This window comes from Zingiber officinale, unplaced genomic scaffold (assembly GCF_018446385.1).
Source record: "Zingiber officinale cultivar Zhangliang unplaced genomic scaffold, Zo_v1.1 ctg133, whole genome shotgun sequence".
NCBI lineage: Eukaryota > Viridiplantae > Streptophyta > Magnoliopsida > Zingiberales > Zingiberaceae > Zingiber > Zingiber officinale.
The window spans coordinates 505,881-526,895 of NW_024589829.1; the positions used below are offsets into that span (position 1 = coordinate 505,881).

The 21,015-nt window shown below is 34.8% G+C and overlaps 3 protein-coding genes across 7 annotated transcripts; all 3 read left to right on the top strand.

Annotated features, from left to right (window-relative positions):
* Positions 1–2: 2 nt before the first annotated feature.
* On the top strand, positions 3–7,634 carry LOC122036104 (OVARIAN TUMOR DOMAIN-containing deubiquitinating enzyme 9-like). 4 transcript variants are annotated; one of them, XM_042595310.1, is made up of 11 exons: positions 3–269; positions 2,087–2,517; positions 2,592–2,761; positions 3,974–4,047; positions 4,427–4,481; positions 5,501–5,575; positions 5,669–5,742; positions 5,845–5,893; positions 6,564–6,651; positions 7,210–7,266; positions 7,389–7,634. In XM_042595310.1, the coding sequence occupies exons 2-11, from the start codon at positions 2,193–2,195 to the stop codon at positions 7,448–7,450; spliced, it is 1,029 nt and encodes a 342-aa protein (XP_042451244.1). In that variant the 5' UTR covers positions 3–269; positions 2,087–2,192; the 3' UTR covers positions 7,451–7,634. The 4 variants fall into 4 exon arrangements, with proteins under 4 accessions (XP_042451244.1, XP_042451246.1, XP_042451247.1 ...); XM_042595312.1 differs by having other exon boundaries at positions 6,567–6,651; XM_042595311.1 differs by lacking the exon at positions 3–269 and adding an exon at positions 283–474.
* A 4,698-nt stretch (positions 7,635–12,332) lies between these two features.
* On the top strand, positions 12,333–13,680 carry LOC122036127 (transcription factor RAX2-like). Its single transcript, XM_042595341.1, has 3 exons — positions 12,333–12,570; positions 12,664–12,793; positions 12,893–13,680. The coding sequence occupies exons 1-3, from the start codon at positions 12,435–12,437 to the stop codon at positions 13,404–13,406; spliced, it is 780 nt and encodes a 259-aa protein (XP_042451275.1). The 5' UTR covers positions 12,333–12,434; the 3' UTR covers positions 13,407–13,680.
* Positions 13,681–15,024: 1,344 nt separating this feature from the next.
* On the top strand, positions 15,025–20,222 carry LOC122036133 (protein N-lysine methyltransferase METTL21A-like). Of its 2 annotated transcripts, none has more exons than XM_042595350.1 (9): positions 15,025–15,136; positions 15,651–15,717; positions 16,058–16,123; positions 16,546–16,639; positions 16,723–16,839; positions 17,707–17,813; positions 18,732–18,806; positions 18,885–18,977; positions 19,686–20,222. In XM_042595350.1, the coding sequence occupies exons 1-9, from the start codon at positions 15,123–15,125 to the stop codon at positions 19,953–19,955; spliced, it is 903 nt and encodes a 300-aa protein (XP_042451284.1). In that variant the 5' UTR covers positions 15,025–15,122; the 3' UTR covers positions 19,956–20,222. The 2 variants fall into 2 exon arrangements, with proteins under 2 accessions (XP_042451284.1, XP_042451285.1); XM_042595351.1 differs by lacking the exon at positions 15,025–15,136 and adding an exon at positions 15,199–15,319.
* Positions 20,223–21,015: the final 793 nt, after the last annotated feature.

Sequence of the window (21,015 nt, forward strand, 5' to 3'; positions counted from 1 at the left end):
CACAGACGGTGCTTGAAAGCCGGTTCGATCAGCGTGGGGGCCGCTCGTCCTCACGCGGATCCCTTGCTGTCGAAGGCGATCGCAGGAACTCGCCTCCGGAATCGGCCAGCGGCGGCGGGCCCGTGGCTGACTGCCGTCAGACGGTGGAGCTAAGGCGGAGATTCCCCCCGTGATAGAAGCAAACAGAGCGCGGCAGCAGCGCTCTCCTCCTCCCGAAGCAGGCAGACACCCGCCGTCCTATTCTTGTTCCAATCGACGGTCACGATCGGGTACGTCGCCTAATCGACGGTCAACGATTCACCTCCGTAAAAATAAAAGTAGCCTGCGGCCACGCCGTTTCAATTGGGCTTATTTAACCCGTGACGTCCGCAAGATTCGTCCCTCCCACTCTCTCCCTCCTCCTCGTCTTGTCTATCTATTGCCGTTTCGTTAAGCCGCTTACTTCGATCTGTTCTCCGTTCTCTCTGATGTTATGTAAGTTATAGTGAACGATAGCGATCTGATTGAATTTTTGCACGATCTTACATAAAACATATGGATTTGGGTTTAAGCATTTTATTTGTCAGCCTACCTTTAGTTTGGTTTTCTCTTTTCGATTGATCTTAATGTCGTATCTTTCTTCGTTTTTTATTGAGAATTCATTTGTATTAGATTTTTTTGCTTGCGAGAATAGATCTTATATTTACCAATTTGTTGTTCTTTGGCGCTATCACAATCGATCGGCACTTGTCTCGTACGATATGATTTTGTCAGGTTTAGTGATTCTTCAATTGACATTTTGTTCAATTTCATCGTGTCCAGTCATTTTGTTTTCCATGCCCTCACTACGCTTTTGTATTTGCTCCACACTCTTTAGCCACTTTCTCTGTCGTATCGATGATATGGACCTAGGAACGGAGAATGTGGATGATATGCAACAATGAATTTCCAACTGTTAAATTTGTGTATTGACAATGGGCACAAGGAAAGCTATCTGTTTGATTAGTTGTAATAGATTGGGATTTTGGAATGCAATTATTATTTTTATATGAAAAACAAGTTTATTAATTATTTCTAAGTTAACAACCAATTTCGATTGGGAAGATTTATGTGAGGTCGTGCAAACTCAATGGTTATTTATGTATGAAGAAATGAACCCAATGGACCCTTTTCCATGATTATTTGCATTGGCATGACACACTGAATTGTTCTCCCTTCTAGACTTCTACCTAATTAATTTTATTGAATTTTTATTTTAATTGCACTGAAATTAACTTTTTTTTTCATTTCAATGCATTGATACTGATAGAATATTAAGAAATGGAAGTCTGGTTTCATTATCTAGTGAGCACGGCACCTAGGGGTGAGTAAAAGTTCGGTTAAACTGAACAAATCAATCAAATCGGCCGAATTTAAAAATTCGGTTCAGTTTATTCAGAAATTCATTTTTTTCTAAAAAATCGGTTAATTTGGTTTATTCTGTTTGAGTTCGGTTTGGAAAATTCTTATTCGGTTAAACCGAATAGATTGAATTTTTGAACCAAATTGGTTTTCTAGACCCTAAATTTTAGACCGAACCGAATTTTTATTAAGCCAACCGAATTTTTAGAAAAAAATAGTTTATTCTGTTTGTTTGATTCGGTTTTATTGAAAATTCGGTTTGGTTTATTCAGTTTTTATTGAAAATTGGTTCGGTTTGGTTTATTAAAAAAAAAATTTGTTCGGTTCGATTTTAACCAAATACTCGCCCCTAATGACACCTGTAATATTTAAATAGAGACTTCTTTTCCAATTATGAAAGTTGATATTGCTACTTGCTAGAATATTTAAATTGTCAAACCACATTAGTCTGTTAAATAAAATATCAAACCTTTATTTGCATAAAACAAGGCAGCATCGCACCTTCAAGACTAACTGGAGATTTTTTTTCTAATTCTATGAATTGATACTGCTGGAATAGTAAAATGTCACATTATTTATTTTTTCCTTTTAAAAAAAAATTCTATGCTTAGATGAATTAATTTCATTTGATGACATGGTCTAATTTCTTTCTATTTGACTAGTAAAATGTTTGCATATTAACAGCAGTATTCTCATGCATTTTCAGCTGAGAGAGTTTCATATTATGGATAGAAATTTCCAGAGATTGACACCACTTTATTAGGTGTCATATCAGAACATTTTACACCACAGATAGTAAATACTCATATCCAATGATTATGTACGAGCAAGATTCTGAAATTCATCGTTGGGGTTTTGACTTTCTTAATTGCGATCTGTTTTCTGTTTCACCATACTGTGGAGTCAACACCCAACAAGATTCTGATTTCTATGATAATGGTTATGTTGGACATGCTAACATTGGTACAGAATGTATAATTGTTGAGAATGATGAGATTATTGCACATGCTCTTCAAGAAGAACTTTCTCAACTAGCTGTTGCTGAAGCTTCAGGCTCTACTCATGAAGAAAAATGCTTGCAAGTATCTGTTCTTGCACAAGATTGGTTTGGACCTTGTACAGGAAGTTACCTTTCAGGTTAGAGGATGATTGTATAGTTGGTGATGATATAGTTTACAAACTTGTCATGATGATTTTTCATCCTTATTCAGGCAATGAGAGTAATCATGATGAGGGGGATGATACTGAAGCCTCCAGCTCATGTTCTAGTGCTGGCAAAAATTCTTACGAAGAAGTGCAAGGGACATTGGAATTAACTGATGATTATTTGGAAATTGATGGTGAAGTTGGTAAAAGGTTGAATCAAATGGTCTCAATTCCGGTAAGTTAAATAGTTTATATCATTTAATAGTCATCTTGTTATCTCTAATTAATAATCAAGTAAATTTAAAAAAGTATTATTAGAATTACTATCATTAGTGTGCACCGTGTGATTTCTTTGTTTTCATCCTTCCTGAATTGAAGGGTGTGATTTCACAAATGCAAATGCAAATGTGAAATTTTAATTGCAATCTATTAAATAACAAAAAAATGTAGAATGGATTAACACTTAGATTCTTGAACCTAATTACAGCGAAAATAAAGTCCAGTAATGATATTTATGTTGATAATTCTTTCAATAGCATTTGTTCAATATTTAGTTACAGGTCTTTAGTCACTATGGTATTTGAATTCTGGGTCAGTACTATTTCTTTGACTGATTGTACTTAGGGGTGGGCGTCAGTCTGTTTGGTTTGGTTTGCTCTACCATAGTTCGGTTTTTCGGTTTTCAATTTGAAAATATTTGGTCCGAAACCAAACCGTTTTTTATTATGGTTCGATTCATTTCTTTTCGGTCAATTATATACGATTTTAGTACTTAATTGAACTAATTTTGTGTGAATTGCAAAAATTAGTTTTAAAGAAAAAGAAAACTAACATTAGATTAAAATGATCAGTTTGCATCTAAAATGAAAACCAAAATAAAAAAAAAATCAATACTAAAATTTTATTATAAACTAATATTAATATGATATATCATTTGATTAATGCAATACAAAATATAGACTCAAGTCACTCAAAGAAATTGTTCCAATATCAAAGAAATAATTCTAATAATTAAATAAGATAACTTATTACTACTAAATATAAAAAATATAAAAAAAAACATTAAAGGCTCAAATGTGTGGTCTATAGTTCACAAAATATAGTAAATTATTAAAGACCCAAATATATGTCCAATATTTCAGAAAGAGTGAAAATGTTATTGGAAAATTTGACCCAAAAAAATCGATAAGAAAGTTTCTTCGATTTTTTTTGGCTGGTTCGATTTTTTTGGTTTGGTCGGTTTTTTTAGTTCGATCGGTTTATGCCCATCCCTATTTGTACTGGTGATATTCTTCCACTAAAGCTTTTCCCTTTTTGTTGATTTTTTTTATTTGTTAAGAGTTGGTTATTTTCGATCAAAGAAATCAAACATTATGTGGACATTAAGTTGTCATTTTCTCTTTTCCTTGTTATGAACCTTCATATTTATTGAAGCTGGGCTTTTCAGCATGTTCCTAGAATTAATGGCGAAATTCCTTCAGTTGACGAAGCCATTTCAGATCATCAAAGGCTTATAGACAGGTACTGAGTTTTCACATTTGAAAAAAATACTTAGATGTATGTCTTAACAATAGCTGACAAACTATATCTATCAATGTACCTTATGATAATGTATCAAAAATTATGTCTGAGTGCTTAAGTGAATCATTTCATGGTAGGAGCTTGCATCTTAAGTATTTGTATATAAATAAACTCACTTTGCAACTTATTGCTGGAGTAGTACTTTGAGATTTATTTGTAGTATTTGAAACTATGGTAGAACTTTCAACAATCTTTTCCATTTTCAAGGAAGATCAGTTTTATTTAACTACTAGATTTCCATGCACAGTTCCTGGAACATCATATTCTAATATTTTTTTCTCTTATTCCTTGGCTGTTTTGTTTATTTATTTTATTTCAGGTTACTCATGTATGATTTGGTTGAGCTGAAGGTCCAAGGAGATGGAAACTGTCAGGTCAGTCCTGGAGTTATTCATAGTTTTATTGTAATTGCAGTTGACTGGAACCATTTTTTATGTATATTGTTTTTCATTTTTTGAGGTTAATCTGGTAGGCAACTTAGCAACAGGGGCAGTTACATATGTAGCCATTAAATTATATTACAAGGAGACTTTAGGATGGCTGATCACAAGTTCTACTGATTATTTTAATCATAGATAAACAGAATAATCTTCTATATGACTTTGATTGTCTTAGTCCATTGAAGCACAAAATCTATGCAGTTTTTTTTTTTTGAACATCTTTTAACTATTTTTAGCTGCACATTTTTATCTTATATAGGCAATTTCAGTTCACAAATGATAACATTTATTTCTTATGTCAATCCAATTCATCCACCTCAACAAGCAATGGTGCTATAGACATTGTTTCTTAAACATTGAAAATTGGTTGAATAAGCACATAGACAATGTTTCCAATGTAATACAAGAACTTTGTCTAATAATTGACTCAAGGAACAATATTATGATATCACAGAGAATTCTTTAATTATGCAAGGTTTTATTCTTACTCACAGGATGATTTTTGGTATATCTATACAGAAAATACAGATCAGTAAGTTTTATTTCAGATGATATACCTATCCAAGTTTGGAAGAGTTTAGGAGATTGTGGTACATATTGATCGGCTAAGCTATTCAAGAAAAATTTGACAATTAAGATATGCCTGACGGATTGAGAAAAATATTTTACAATGTTAATTGTAGAGTGATCTAGATGATTGGTCACTCCAAACTTTGTGAAATTAGTTAGGAGGAGAATAAGGGATGGAATGAATATTTTTGTAATATGTTTAGTTTCTTGTTCAAAATTTCAACCATGAATCTTATTTATTCAATAAGACAAATTATTTAATATTAATGGCTATCATTCAGCATATATCTTGCTTTTCTTACATCCATATAGGGCATTTAATAAAAAGGTATCACTTCCTCCTTTTCAATTGAATTGACATGGTTCAAATCTTCATCCTCTAGTTCCGAGCATTATCTGATCAATTCTATCGATCAACAGAGCACCACGAATTTGTGAGACAGCAAGTTATTAATCAGGTTAACTCTTATTTTTTTAATAATAATTCCTAGCTGCATTGATCTGCTACATCCTGTTCCAGTGTTTCAATTGTATGCTCTACCCTTTCCCAGCTCAAATCTCATCCCGAGTGTTACGAAGGATATGTCCCTATGGAGTATGGTGACTATCTCAAGAAGTTATCAAAGTATTCTCCCTTGATTAGGCTTATTCTTCAATCCAAAATGTTAAGTGTAATTATTAGTTGTTCAGTATAGTAATTTTCTCTCTCATTTCACTGTCATACCAGAAGCGGAGAGTGGGGTGATCACGTAACTTTACAGGCTGCTGCAGATTCGGTACTCTCACTTTCTTTTATGCTATCTTTTCTTCCCTCAGGCTATCAGTTTCTGGATCTGTTGTATCTATTGTTCTTCATCCTTGCATCAGTTTGATTTCGTGACATCCTGACCAAAGTAGTTATTCATTAGTGGGAATGGAAATTTATAGATTTGTTCTTGAATTATGACAACACTTATGGATCCACTGGCTCTGTGATACTAAGTTTTTAAGGTTGTACAAGTAGAATATTTTTGTCTAATGGATTTACTGATGAACTGCGGGACTATTACTATGCGGATAAACCTCTAGTTACATTTTGCGGTGTGTAATACAAACCACTTTATGACAGATGCAGATGCATCTCTCTTTGTTTTTGGAACAATGGAATGATTAAGGTGGAATGCTTCTATTTATTGCAACATTTATGTTTCTGTTTGTGCTTTTTTCTTAGTTTATATGAAGCATTATAGGCAAATTTGTTTTAACTTTCAATATTTTTAAGTGAAAAGCCTTTAGAGTAATTGTTCTATGTATGATAATAATGTTGTCACCTTCCTACCTCTCTCCAAAGCTATGACATATCTTAGTTGGTTGACTCTGTTTTTCTTAGCGTAAGTTGGATGACATAGTTGATTATCTGTTACTTTGATCCCTCTGGTTATAATACTTTCTAATGGTTTTCTTTAGCAGTATGGAGTCAAAATTTTTGTGATAACATCATTCAAGGACACATGTTACATTGAGATTCTTCCCGGTACTCAGAAGTCCAAGCGAGGTATGTTGCAAATGTCTTCAGTTGGAAGACAAGAGGGAAGTTTATTCTCATTTTTGCGTAGTTATAAAAACTGGATGAGAAATCAAACTGTAGGTCATTGGTACGCTGATGGAATAATTGATTGGGTAAATTGCACATTAAGCTGGGAACTTATCAGGACAAGATAACTAATTGGATCGGCTTTCATTAACCTTCTCAATTGCAAAATTAGCACAAAAAATCATACCAAAATATGACCATCCTAATTTCTCAATGAGAAATGAACTACTAAGGTGGAGATAGATGAAGATAATAAGGATGGACTTTTTAATTTGGAGATTTGTGAATGATTTATAAAACTATTATGATTCTTATCTAACCGGTTTAGAGAAAAAACAATTGTTACTTAGGTCATTTAGACATCCAATCTGATTGAAGAACCAGACAATGTCATATGTCTGGAGTTAAACGGGCTGGCCCTGTCTGATTTTCATAACTTTTTTTTTTTATTTACGAAAGATAGAGTTTCTGCTTTGTTTGTTTAGTGCAATGCAATTAACGAGTTCTCATCCAATGCAGTAATCTTCTTGAGCTTCTGGGCCGAGGTGCACTACAACTCTATATATCCTGAAGGCGGTAAGTGTATTTCTCTTTTCCCTCACGTACATGTCTATTAAAAAAGGTAGCTGCATCTCTATAGTTCACCCACAACCGGAAACAAACAGCTTATTTCTCATTTCCTGTTTGGCTCTCTCCAGATCTCCCTGCTTCGGACTTGAAGAAGAAAAAAAAATGGTGGCAGTTCAGGAATAAACATTAGATTAACATACCGTGGTCATTTGTTCCCTGGAAATTGCAATTCAATGACCAAACTGATCATATCTGCCCGGTGGGTCCCTATCCTTGCTTCTTATACTCCCATCTGGTACATCTGGTACTCTCTGTTGACGATATCGTCTAATTAAACATGCTATTAATCCAGGGGAACGATATTTATTGGTTCATTATCGCTCCAAAGTAATGCAGTAACTTATTGCCCATGGGTTCACAAACTCCACTTGAAAAAGGAATAGACATAAAATTATATCATCTTTTTCAAAGATTGCTTCTCTTTTTTTTTTTCCTTTTTTTTATCGGGGCTTTTATTTGAAACAATCAAAGTCGGCACTGATTCCAAAAGCCGAAATTGAACGTTCTTCCAAAAAGTCCAAATTAAGTTCGTTCTATTTTTGATCCTTCGCCATTTAAAAGAAATTTCATATATTGTATCGCCAGGTTTTCCTTGAAATTTTAATAAAATAATTTTAAAACTGTGTATTGTATTTAATTTGAGACAAGCTTCTTTCGTCCCTAGCTATTTCTTCTATCCATACGAACCCACAATTTCACGATTTTTTTCCTTTCCTAGCAATTACAAATCAAACAACTATTAGCATGGACAAAATGTTGCCCAAGACAATGTGACCTCTGCCTTCTCAATCTAAGAATATAATTTCACAGCTTGAAAATACATCGCTTTAAAATCAGTTTGTTTGAGTTTCTTTGTGCCTTGGATATTTTACTTTGAAGTTTCTCATGATATAGTGGTGAATGCCTAAACAAAGTTTACAAATTGATTCTGATACAATTTACACTAAAAAATGGATTGGTTCCAGTTAGTTATTTTGCACTTAAAGTAATAGTTTTGGGGTTTAATTTTTTGCCATGCAAACAAAATGACCATACAAAAGTTTATGATTTAAACAGGATAAAACAAGAGGATAAGTAACCATGTACTTGAGTTGCTAAATTTTAGCTTATAAATCATAATTCAATAAGTAATTAGAAAGTAGGACCTATCTACACTTCATAATTTATCTTGATGGCCGGTACAAACTAACGTGGAGTTGGGTCGGTCACCTTCGAGATTAGTCAGATTAAGATGATCTTGTTTAACTAAAACAAACTGTTGTATTAACATGTGATACAAACTAATTAAGTGATGCTTAATCTTTAAGCGCTAGCCAACCATAATCATAACTATTATAGTGGTAATAATTACAATAAGAATATGATCATTGTACTACTCATCTAAACATAAACAATTAATTATCTCAATTAATTATATATTATGCATGTGTGAAGGCCTCCTAACTCTATCCTCCAATTAATCCCTGTAAACTCATCTTGACAGCCTTTTTTTCACCACTACCTCATTATGAACAATCTTCTTGAGCTGGCTTCTGCAGCCCTCAAAGGAAACCACAAGTTAAAAAAAATGTACAACTATAAATCCTCCATCAGCTAGCATTAATAATAATTTCTGGAATCACCTGCAATCGATCATGATGTGGTGATGATGAAATGCCTTATCCCATTGTTACGGTAGAGGTCAAAGTCAAGACGATCAATGCGTGGCTGACATCGGCCGATTAGACGAAGCATGCCCTAACCGAGGAAAGGGCTTCGACCCGTCGTCGCCTTCGCTACGAAGAGCAATCAAACAACCGATGCTCGAGAATATGCAGAAGCCGAGCCGAGCGGTTATCCCGCTTGGCCAGACAACAGAGCTTAATGTGCAGAATTCGACTTCTGTCGAGCGGTTACCCCGCTCGGCCTGGCAGCAGGTCTCGACAGTGGCAGAGTGGACCTTCTGTCAAGCAGACACACAAAGGAGTATCGAGGTTCTGGTCGATCGGACGGGGCGCCAGAGCAGCGAATCACCGGCTGAGCGGCCAACCCGCTCGGCCTAGCGGTATAGTACATTGATATCCATCAACATCCTTTTGGGAGTTGATGCCGCTGACATCAGACATAGACTGCCAGAAGATCGTACGGCGGAAACTTTCACTGTCACTTCAGAGATATGCTCGACTCGTTAAGGTACTATGTCAGGGAGACTTTACTGACAAGTCTTTTCAGGGAAAGCTTTGAGAAGCATGCTCGTCTTGGGAAGCGTGCACGCGCGCTAAGGAGCTCTATATAAAGGGGGGTCCGAGTATCGGCGAGGGCACGCAATACATGCGATATGCACTATTTGTGCTATAGTCTTCTTGTTGCTCTGCTTTCCACTTCATCGCTGGTGACTGACTTGAGTGTCAGAGGACCAACGCCGGGAACCCTTTACCTGTCTCAGCATTGGCATAATCTGTGTTGCAGGTTCGTGCAAAGTTCATAGGAGATCAGCGTGAACGTCACATCTCAACTTTCCGTCTCTTCGATTTTCGAATAGATCATATTAACAGTAAGATCTTGAGTATTACTGGAAGTTAGAATGACACTCTGACTCAAGAAGTTGATCCTATGTCAAAGGCATTCAATGCCATTCGTTGTGAAGGGTTGCCTTTCAAATAATCGAACAAATTGACATTGCCAACCTTATCATTGGAGGTTTATAATATCGGTTAGGTAAATCACCTATCCAAGATAATTATATGCATTTTGGAAAACCTATCACACATATTCCAAAGTGATTATCTAAATAAGTTTAGATAGCAAATATGTGAATGAGTGTAGGTTCAAGTCATACCATCCATAAAGAAGGTCATCTAAACACATTGGCCCTCAAAATGGTTACCACACTAGTTCATCCAACCTATTGTCATAGATGATAGACCCATTGAATTGTATGTTTAACAAGGCCGGCCGACCGGACCACACTCGAACTCGCAACCAATATAAACAAGTTTATTTTAATAAACGATCGAAACATGCCACTGCCACCTTTCCCCCGGCCCTTGGTTAATTCATTAAAGATTCCACGAGGAGAGACTTTAGGTGATGAACTAACAGGGTCCCTCTCCATATCAACCTAAACCTACCCTAGATATGCAAGTAACTAGTCACCTCTCTATTTTGACATATTGCAAAGCCTACCATTATTATTTCTCTATGTCTCATAACGTTAAATTTGAGATCAATCTTTTCATTGGAGTACATGCATGCCTAGATTAATTAATATGTGAAATCCAACTCACGTTTATTATTTTATGCATGGAATAAGCATATAATAGAAATGTGATTCTTATTAAAAAAAACAAGCATAGACTTATGTCTCATCTATATTGATTATTAAATGGCACGGTTAGGAATCCATGACAAAACAAAGCTTCTTGTCTCCTTTTGCCAGCAGTTGCATAACATATTGAAATATATAAAATACAGATACGTATAGATATATGTTTAAGACTTTAGGGTTTTTGAATTAAATATGTTCTTAATTCAGAAATTAACTATACCTTGAGAAATAATTAATGATTCATGTAATTGTATGGGTTATATATCTTAATCAGGTCGATTCAATCATTTTTTTAAACCTAATGAGAAAAACTCATTAAAAAATTAGACCAACAGATCAGATATAGTTCAGAAACATATACATGTGTGGTTAGTTAATCAACTTATTCTAAGTTGTATTGGTAAATGAAACTTTGGAATTTCATTTTGACTTGAGTTGTAACTGAGCAGTCTCTTTCTCACTTTGTCAAGGCAGTAATTAGAGATGGATGCAAATTTTCCTTGTTATGATGTCGTTTAGGTGGGAAATATTAAGTTTAAACTCATCCTTGTATAATTATGATATTGACCATTATTTCATATATTTAAACGTGGAGCAACGTCAATAATTTTAGGTGAATGGATCAATGCTAATTTGCATCGAGAAAAATAAGAGCCTTAGTGTTTAATGTCTAACTTTTGTTTTTCTCTTTGTTTTAATGTTCTCGATGCAATGATATATAAATGCCCCATCTAGAACTAGACGTCAACTCAAGTATGCTATTTAGTCACCACCTAACAATTTGAAAGATGAAAATGAAATCCATCAAATTAATCATTATTTATGGCGCATGAAAGCTAGTTTAATGAACATGTTTAATTTGATAATCCAGAAAACATATACGAACTTAAACTTGGACTGATTGTTAATATCAAAGGGTTGGATATCGAATTACCTCAATTATACAATGGAAATAATTAAGAAGAAGTTTAATGCAGTCCATATACATGCCTATTTGCTACTCGAGCTCAATTAAATTATTTTAATGTGCCAATATTCAATAAAATCAAACTATAAGACTTTAAACAACTCTGACACCTATTAAACTTGTAGTTATTTGAGATTAATATTACATGTGTCAATATGGGAAAGGAGATCTAGAGTCTTCATCATTTCTTTTTGTTCATATTGGGACTAATTATATATGAACAAAGTTTAAAGAAAATGTTGGTACCTATAAATTGAGTTGAAAAGTTTCCACACCCATATGACACATATATTTTCTTGATTTTGAAATTAAAACCAAGTAGCTACGCCTAGTTAGGCACACATTTTCTGGAGATTTTTTCATAGCATATATATCTTTAGAACTATTCACTTTGGCATACATCACTTCATTTTCAATAGTTCCTTCATCACATCCTTCATCTACATATGTAGATAGGGTGGCAACTATACCTACATTGACACATACAAGTCAGTGATCAGTTCTGTAGACGACGGACGTACACTGATTAAAACCTGAATTTATGGCCATGACCTGCACAATTACTGTCATGAATTTCTTTGCATATTATGTGATGGGTTTTCCAAAATGCATATTCTGACCTGTACAGTAAGAAATTGAAAACTCAAAAAGAAAAGAAAAAGTAATAGTAATAAAATAATTGATGGAAAGAAACTTGACAGGTTATACTTTGACTTGTCGCTCACTATATCATGCACATATGAGTGTTAGATCTATCCATGCTGTGCCACAGTATAATTCCCTTAAAGCCGACTTCCTCTCAACAAATCTAGTGGCAAAGAGAGAGAAGGGAGCCTTACCATGGGGAGGGCACCTTGCTGTGACAAGTCCAAAGTGAAGAAGGGCCCTTGGTCTCCAGAGGAAGACAACCAGCTCAGAGAGCACATAGAGAAGCATGGCACAGGAGGAAATTGGATTGCTCTCCCTCAAAAAGCTGGTAATTATTTATTCACTGTATATCTGATCGTCTTCTTGTTGTTGTTCTGGCTGTTATTGATTTGTGTGTTTGTGATTGATCTGTAATTTACAGGGTTGAGGAGGTGCGGAAAGAGTTGCAGGCTGAGATGGCTCAACTATTTGAGGCCTAACATAAAGCACGGGGACTTCTCTGATGATGAGGACAGGATCATTTGCAGCCTCTTTGCTAACATTGGAAGCAGGTGCGAGCAATATACATAAAAATGCGTGTGTGATTCAATGTATGATATATCAATTACATGCTTAATTAATTTTGATGAAATGAAATGAATGGCGCGCAGATGGTCCATCATTGCTTCTCAGCTCCCTGGAAGGACGGACAACGACATCAAGAACTACTGGAACACTAAGCTGAAGAAGAAGCTACTCGGCCTGCCACCATCACACAGAAACAACAAGCAGCTTCATTACCAGATCAAGCAGCAACAGACGGATGTTTTGCCTGCCGCTTCATATATCTCATCTGCAGTACTTACAGAGCTGGATCAGGGGGGGATGCCAGTGCTGCCTTCTCATTGCTTCTTCAGTTCTGCCATGGATTTCAATCCTGCTTACGTTCCTCAAGGCCCCCAAAACGACTCCATCGGGAGCAGCCTCATCAGCTTCGATCAGCAGAGCTGCTGCAGCTCATCTGATGCCAGCAGCTATGGCCTGTACGAGAGTTTCAGGCAGCTCTTGGGGAGTGCTACTGCTGCTGAGAAGCTGATGCACGGCGGTTTCAACTTTGACTTTGAGGAGGTGAAGCCTCACGATGCATATAATTTGGACTCATGCTTCAGGAACCTATACAACTAGTGAAGCTGACTGCCTCTGTATAATGACAAGCTGAGATTGTATAATCCTGTTCTTTTTTTTTTCCTTCTCATTTTTCTTTTTCTTTTTTTCTCGGCGTCTGGGGAGTGAGATTGTGTGACTTTGATAGTGCAGGGGTGGCATTGAAATGTGTGGGGTTGTGTTTAGGCTTGGTCCTTTTATTTCTGACAAGATGTTTGGCATGTGTATGTGTGAGTCCAGTGCTTGCTAAATATATATAAATATATATCATTCATAGGTCTAAATCTGATGTACCCCCTGCGTTTGTTTTCAGTACCCTGAGTCTTTGCCTGCATTGAGTCATTGGGAGCTGTATAATACAAGCAGTGCAGGATATTAATTATAATAGAGCATGAGATGGTGGCACATGTTGGGAAGTGTATAAATTGGATGCATGCAGCAGCGCAGGAAGCGCGTCTTGTTCTTCAATTCTTTATATATTCTGTTTAATTAGTTCAGTTTTGGAGCTGAATCTTCTCGGTAAAGAAACTAAGTGAGAGTTCCAGTAAACTTTATTAATAATTGTGCGGTTATATATATAATTCAATGCCATTATGCAGTTTCTCTTAGGTATTAAGCTAATTGTTACTCCAGTTTCAAACACTAAAATATGAGTTGAAATATAAGATTGAATGAAAACAAAAAAGGTACACCTAAAATCTAAGTAGGGCAGAGTCTTTTTAAGATTTGTAGGGATCCAACTAATTTTGAAAGGTTGATGGCCTATTATATATTATCATTGAAAACGAGTGCAAGGCTTAAATTAAACAATTGATACCCCTTAGCTAGATTTGATGCCTTTCTTTCTTGTTATTGTTAATAAACAATGTAAATTGAATAGTTCTCCTTAAAAAAAAAAAAAAGGATGCCTTTAGGGGTTCAATGGTCGCTGAGCTATCAATTCACTGCATAAGCATGCATAAACTCTTTTCTGTGATATTTACAAACTATTTGGTAGTTCACCTACTTCATTAATTTGGCAAGATGGAGATTTATAAAATATAGAACATGTTTTTTTGGGGTCTATGTGGAAAGTGCCTTTTCATATATATATATATATATATATATATATATATATATATATATATATATATATATATATATATACCTTATTGATTATATCTGGTGTGATTGATCCGATCTTATAAAAATTTTGATCGCTAGAATAAATCGAGAAGTGCACGCGACGGCCAGCTCAGAAATCCAACATCCTTTAGTTACGCCCTTCATTTGGAGGAAAAATTCCTATAAATACATCATAGTTAGGGTTTGAACGAAGGATGTCTGGATAATAACTTGAATGTCCTACCGTGACATCATGACCCCGGAGAGGTATGTGTTTATATATATATATATATATATATATATATATATATATATATATATATATAAGGGCATATAGAAGGTAGGACAAAAACTAAAAAATTTTAGAAAATATTTTTTAATGTAAAAAATAAATGGAATGATAATCATAGCAAATAGTTTGTGTCAAGCAATGTGTGGATGATCACTGAAACGTAATTAATTTTAGGGCAGAAAATTGGTCATGGGCCCGATCCAATTTGGCCCGGCCCGGCTACATATATCAATGCTAGATAGACATGGGGAGTAAATGAGTAATCATCGTGGTTCGAATAAAACCTAGTTAACTGGTCGTTACGCCTCGTTCGTGTTCGAGCTCGCGGCGGATCCCCTCCGATGGAAGACGATCGGTAATCTCACTTCCCGGTATTTTTATCAGAATATTGATCGAATCGTAATTGTACCTTAATATTCTTTAGTTGCCTTGTTGGCTCTCCGGGGATCGATGCTTAACTGATCGTTTGTGTGTTTCTGGGCACAACTATTGTTTGTTTTTGTCCTCGAAGTCAGCTTGAAGTTCGCGGAGAATTGTGGTATTTTATGCTTTTTAGGTCGAGGATTTTGTAGAAGGGACGTATTTTTCCTAAAATTCCATGTTCAATCGCCATCTCAAATTTGATTCTTATGTTCGTGTTGGAGAATATTTGATAGTTGGAATAAGAAGTTATGAGTCAATCCTAAGTAGTCACCACAAAGGAGGCGCATTTTGGTGTGAGAAGAGTAATGTGGCATCAGAGTTCTTTGTTATCCGTTCATAAGCAAATAAACTTCATATTAACTTTGTATTATGGTTCAACCCCTGGACCCCTGGTGCTTGTTTCATTCTTTGCTTCAGTAATTCAAGTGATCTCTGTTCGCTACCAGGTTGAATTCGCCCAACACTTCAGCTGTGACACTTGAAGTCTTAGGTCATCGTCTGCATTTATCACAGGTACTGAATGTGATGCACTGATAACGTATGATTTTATTAAATAATTTTTTAACTACTTGTTTTTTTGGTGCACAAACATGTAAATCTGTAATCTAAATTTGCAACTTTTCCGTGACACATTTCTCTTTTCTATGTTTAGTCCATTTGGTATTAACAAACGAATAAAGCTAAATTATAGGTGATTCTTGCTTTCCAAAAATATTGAGAAATGAGAACTTAGCTTTCTTATGTCCTGGAAGCTATGATTTTGTCTTATGTTTGTTAATACATAACTTACCTAGAGTTATATGTTATATTACATATTGACCTCATGAAATATAATAATCTATTGTGTTCTCAGGATCCTAATTCAAAGCATTTGGGTACCACAGTTTGGGATGCTTCAATGGTGTTTGTCAAATTTTTGGTAAATTAATATTAGCTCTATGTTATGTTCATCTCTTTAATTGTTACTATATATACTTTTCATCCTTAGTATTTAGTGCCAGCTCTTCTTTTATTGTTTTCGACTGCTGCCAGCTTTCATAAATGTATGTATAGTGTAATTTCATATAATGATAATAGCAGCTAAATCCTAAAATTATTTTGATGTCTATTTCATTGTAGACCTTTTGGTATCACAACAAGCTATAAGCAATTTCTAATGTACCAATATTCAAATTTACTTAATACCATGTCAGGATAATCTTGTTTCTTGTGTAGCTGTAAATGTTGGATATCTCTTGTACATCTATAAATGTTTCTCACGGATTTGATACAGTTTCCATTTGAAGAAAAATTACAACATAAATTTTGTTTTTTACTGATCCAGTGACTTCCTGGAATCAGGAAAAAAATTGTCGTAAAGGAAGGTTTTGCCCATCAAAATTAAAAGGAAAACGTGTCATTGAACTTGGAGCGGGTTGTGGCTTAGCTGGACTTGGTAAGTTTGTAAGACAAATTGGAATATTTTTGGTATATTTTTCCTTGTACAAATAGATCACTTCTAAATAGTATATACTTTAGGAATGGCATTGTTAGGGTGCAATGTAACATCAACTGACCAAACTGAGGTGTTACCATTGCTGATGAGGAATGCAGAGCGCAACTCTTGTTGGATTACTCAAGCAAATCCTGATTCAGGTCTTATTTGATTTTTTTTATATGTAGCATTTGCATAACTCTCCCTTTGTTTTTATCCATATCGTGTGATACATAACCTTTGTGATGCCCAACCAATACATGGGGATATCTTGTTTGTTATTTTATTACTTGTCCTTATTTTTGTACATAATCCATGCCGAACCAATAGTTCAGATTTATCAAATTTATTTGTTTATTCTTTATTAAATCTTCTTGCTGAAAGGAGTTTTTCATTTATTTTGTTTTAACTCTTTTTGTTTGAGTTATACTTAGTCCTTGTAAACATTTTCAGCTACATCAATCTTGATCATGATCTTGCTTGGAATGTGACCTTATTCTTTAGGTTTTTTTTTTTTGCGTGGCGCCAAGGAAACCTGTACAAAATTTACATACTTTGATCAAATGGGTATATATGACCAATTGGGTAATATCCATGTGTTGAAATTTGGTGCTTTTCGATCAGCAATGTTTGCTTCTTCCTCTTTCAACAACCAAGGTTATATCAGGCTATCCAAAAGCAAAATAAATGAATAAAAACTGCTAGTCATGATTTTTTACAAAGGTCTTGAATCAACTAGTTAGCATGTATGTTCTTGTGAATTTGCATGACCAACCATTTCATCAATCATCTTGGTTTTGGATTTTAGATTAAACAAGGATATTCTACTGGATTGCCCCTTCAGGAAGATGCACGCTATGAATTGACTAATTATGTTGTTGAAATCAACTTGCTTTGTACTTATTATTTTGAGAACTTATGTTGTTGCTTCCAGAAGTTAGCTAGAAATTGGACACTTTGCTTCTCTGGGGTAAATTTAAGTTGTTTTTCTTATTACTGGATTGTTTAAGTTTCTTTCCTCTTTACAGGTTCTGCATCATTTGGTTGCATTACAGTTGCAGAACTGGACTGGGGAAACGAAGATCATATCCGAGCTGTTGAACCTCCTTTTGATTTCATTCTTGGGACCGATGTGGTAAGTTCAATTGACACTGTTCCATGCAAAATAGATTCTCTCATGAAGCATGTAGAATTAAGACTGCAATTCCAATTTCTTCCCTTTCCACTTAACAATTTTCTAAGTTATTTTTGCAGTTGAAAGTGGTTTATTAAACATGAGTTTATGATAGCTTAGAGAGACTTTAACAATAAAACGAATCCAATGCTATAGTTACTGAATATCAGAAAAACAATTTGAAGAACTCTGTAGGTTTAGTTATTCACCCTGCTTAGACCTGTGATTGTTCAGTCTTGTGCAGGCATGCTGCCAATAGAGCTACCTTTAGTGCAGTAAGGATTGCTTCTTCTCCGTGATTTAATTAAATTTGAAGTTCTCAATTAATCTGATAGAGTATGATGACCATTTTCCATCATTATTTGGTGTATCATACGTATAATTTATGTGTTATACTTGATAATTTTAGATGCTACTTAGGTTAATAACTTAGTTTAGGCTAAACTCATGTTGCTAGTTTAACTAGTAATACTTGAACTGTACTGAAAACATGTCTTTTACATATGTTCACCACCTTAACCCCCTAACTATCAACATCATTAATTGATTTGATGGAAAAGTACCCATTTTTAAAATTTACTTGACACAAGTGCGTCACACACAAGGTATGTTTCTGGCACATCATTATTTTGTTAGGTTAATTAACAAGGTGAAATGACAATAGCTGATAACTCTAAAGGTATTTTGATGATTTTGAAACTCTGGGAAAAAAGGAGGTGAACTTTGAGGCAAAATGAATACTTCTTCACTTGTATTAGTATATAAAAACCATAAATCTATATATGTTTGAGAACTTTTGTGCATATTTTGCTTGATTTGAAAATGTAGCTTTAATTTCTTAAAATCTTTTGTTTTCCATGTTCTGTTGGTCGGTTGAAGGTTTACACAGAGCATTTGCTGGAACCCTTACTACAGACTATTTTGGCTTTATCAGGACCAAGGACAGTTATACTGGTACAACTTTTGCTTTTAAGATTTCTTGATATCAAACTTCATATGCCATAGAAATGAGACTATTTGCTACTCATTTAGTTAGGTTATGAGGTTCGTTCCACGACGGTCCATGATAGGATGATGGATATGTGGAAAGAAAATTTCATAGTGAAAACGATCCCAAAGGCAAAGGTGGGTAAGCATTTCTTTTGCCTCTTGATTTGATTAACTTATGGCATCCATTAAATGCCATTTTTCCTTTTTATTATTTACCACATGGTTGAATTTGTATTGCATCACTAGTTTGAACCATAGATGTTAAACTAGGATGAGAGAATCTGGTGTTCGACCTTAAACTTTGATTTTGTCTGATAAATTGTTGACCATCTCTATTAGGATCAGAAAATAGAGCTCCTATTTAGGGTTTATCTCAGTTAGAACCGGCAAGCAGATATTTAATCTAGATTGAAATCTCGTTATACACTGGGGTTTCAGATCTTGGCTGGGACAAGATGTGTCAGTGAATCAGTGGTGCTGATAGTGTACCAAGGTGGTGCCAGTCAACACCATTCATAGGAGGAATTGAGGAGGGGAAGAAGGAAAACTAAATGCAGGAACCAGCTTGAGAAAGCCTCACGGGTTTCTCCTGTGAAACCCTAGCTCGTGAAAACCTCAAAGTCATATTGTTGAGGAAGCTTTTTGATCTTATAACCACCGGCACCATTTATATTGATGCATGGCAAAATTCTAAACCGTGTGTTTAACGAAACAAATACTGGTCATTAGTTTGATTGTTACTTGTTCAGGATAACTCCTCTTTCTCGATAAATCCTTCTTCAAACGTCATCCTTGTATGTTACATTTTTCAGCTACTAATACCATGATTTCTCTTGTATGCAGATGGATAGCAAGTATCAACATCCAAGTATTCAGCTCTTCATGATGGAAGTGAAAGATCAATCCAGATACCGCCACACTGGGGTAAATCAGGTTCCAGAGTCTAGTCACAGAAGCGATGAAGATGATCAAAACCATGAAGCAGATGTTCACGATCAGACAACTAGCGAAAATATTGTGAAATCAGAATCTGGGAAGACTGTTGATGACTGGGAGATCAGAAGACTGGGATCAATGGCTGCTCGACTTCTACGAGATGTTAAGATAACGTAGTTTGCTGGAGGATCCTGACAATTTGAAGCTGAGTAGGTTGAAAGCAACGTTTGCATGGGATAGTTGATGATGCTGAAATGGATAATCGTTAAATCTGATTAATTATCTATTCCATACCAGACCTAGTGTTCGTTTTTTTTACTACCTCATCTTTTATTGTTAATGGGGGATTTGTGATGTAAAGTCTGTCTTTATTGGCTTGTACCTTTATGGACATACATAATTATTCATCTAATTTAACATGCAAGGCAATCTGTTTGCTCCCTATCTTTCTGTGTTTAATCTCCTGAGTTGGATATGTATTTTTTTTATTAAAATTTTGAATTATGGACGTTTAAACAAATTCTCATATTATTAAATTTTAATATACATTGAATATTCACCATCGATATTAATAATAGATTTATCTTATTATTTAAAAATTAGTTTACGTTTTTAATTAAATGTGATTTACAACTTATCAATAGAACACAATTGTTTTCCATGTTCTATCAAATAAAATTGAAATTTTATTTCAATTCATTTAAAGTTTTCTGTTTGTACCAGTGCAGTAAGATTTACTAACATTGTCGAAATATTTTCCTAATCTATTTTTATGTTCGAGTATAAGAAAGCTAATTCTCGTTGTCGAAATTGGAATGTGATCATTATAACGCAAGGAAAGCAACTACTAGTCCAAATACACGACCACATTTATTAATTTATAGTTGAAATTGAATTCATTATCATTTAACTAACCATTGATACAATTCTAATAAATACAAGACAACCAACAAGAATTATCGGAGAGCAATTTACCCACCGAAGGATCGTGTGCTGTATAAAGAGTATGAAAATACTTTTGTGTTACTTTTCATTAATGTTTGCATATTAAAACTCTGTAAAGGTCAATTTATCATCTAGATGCAACAGTGGCATCCACACTTCAAGAAATCTATTCATAGGACTAATATCCTGGAAAGTTATACTAGGAATGAGAAATATCATATCATTCTCAGAAAAAATGGAGAGTATTTACATTATAACATTTGAAATGTCATAATCAATATATTATACAAAA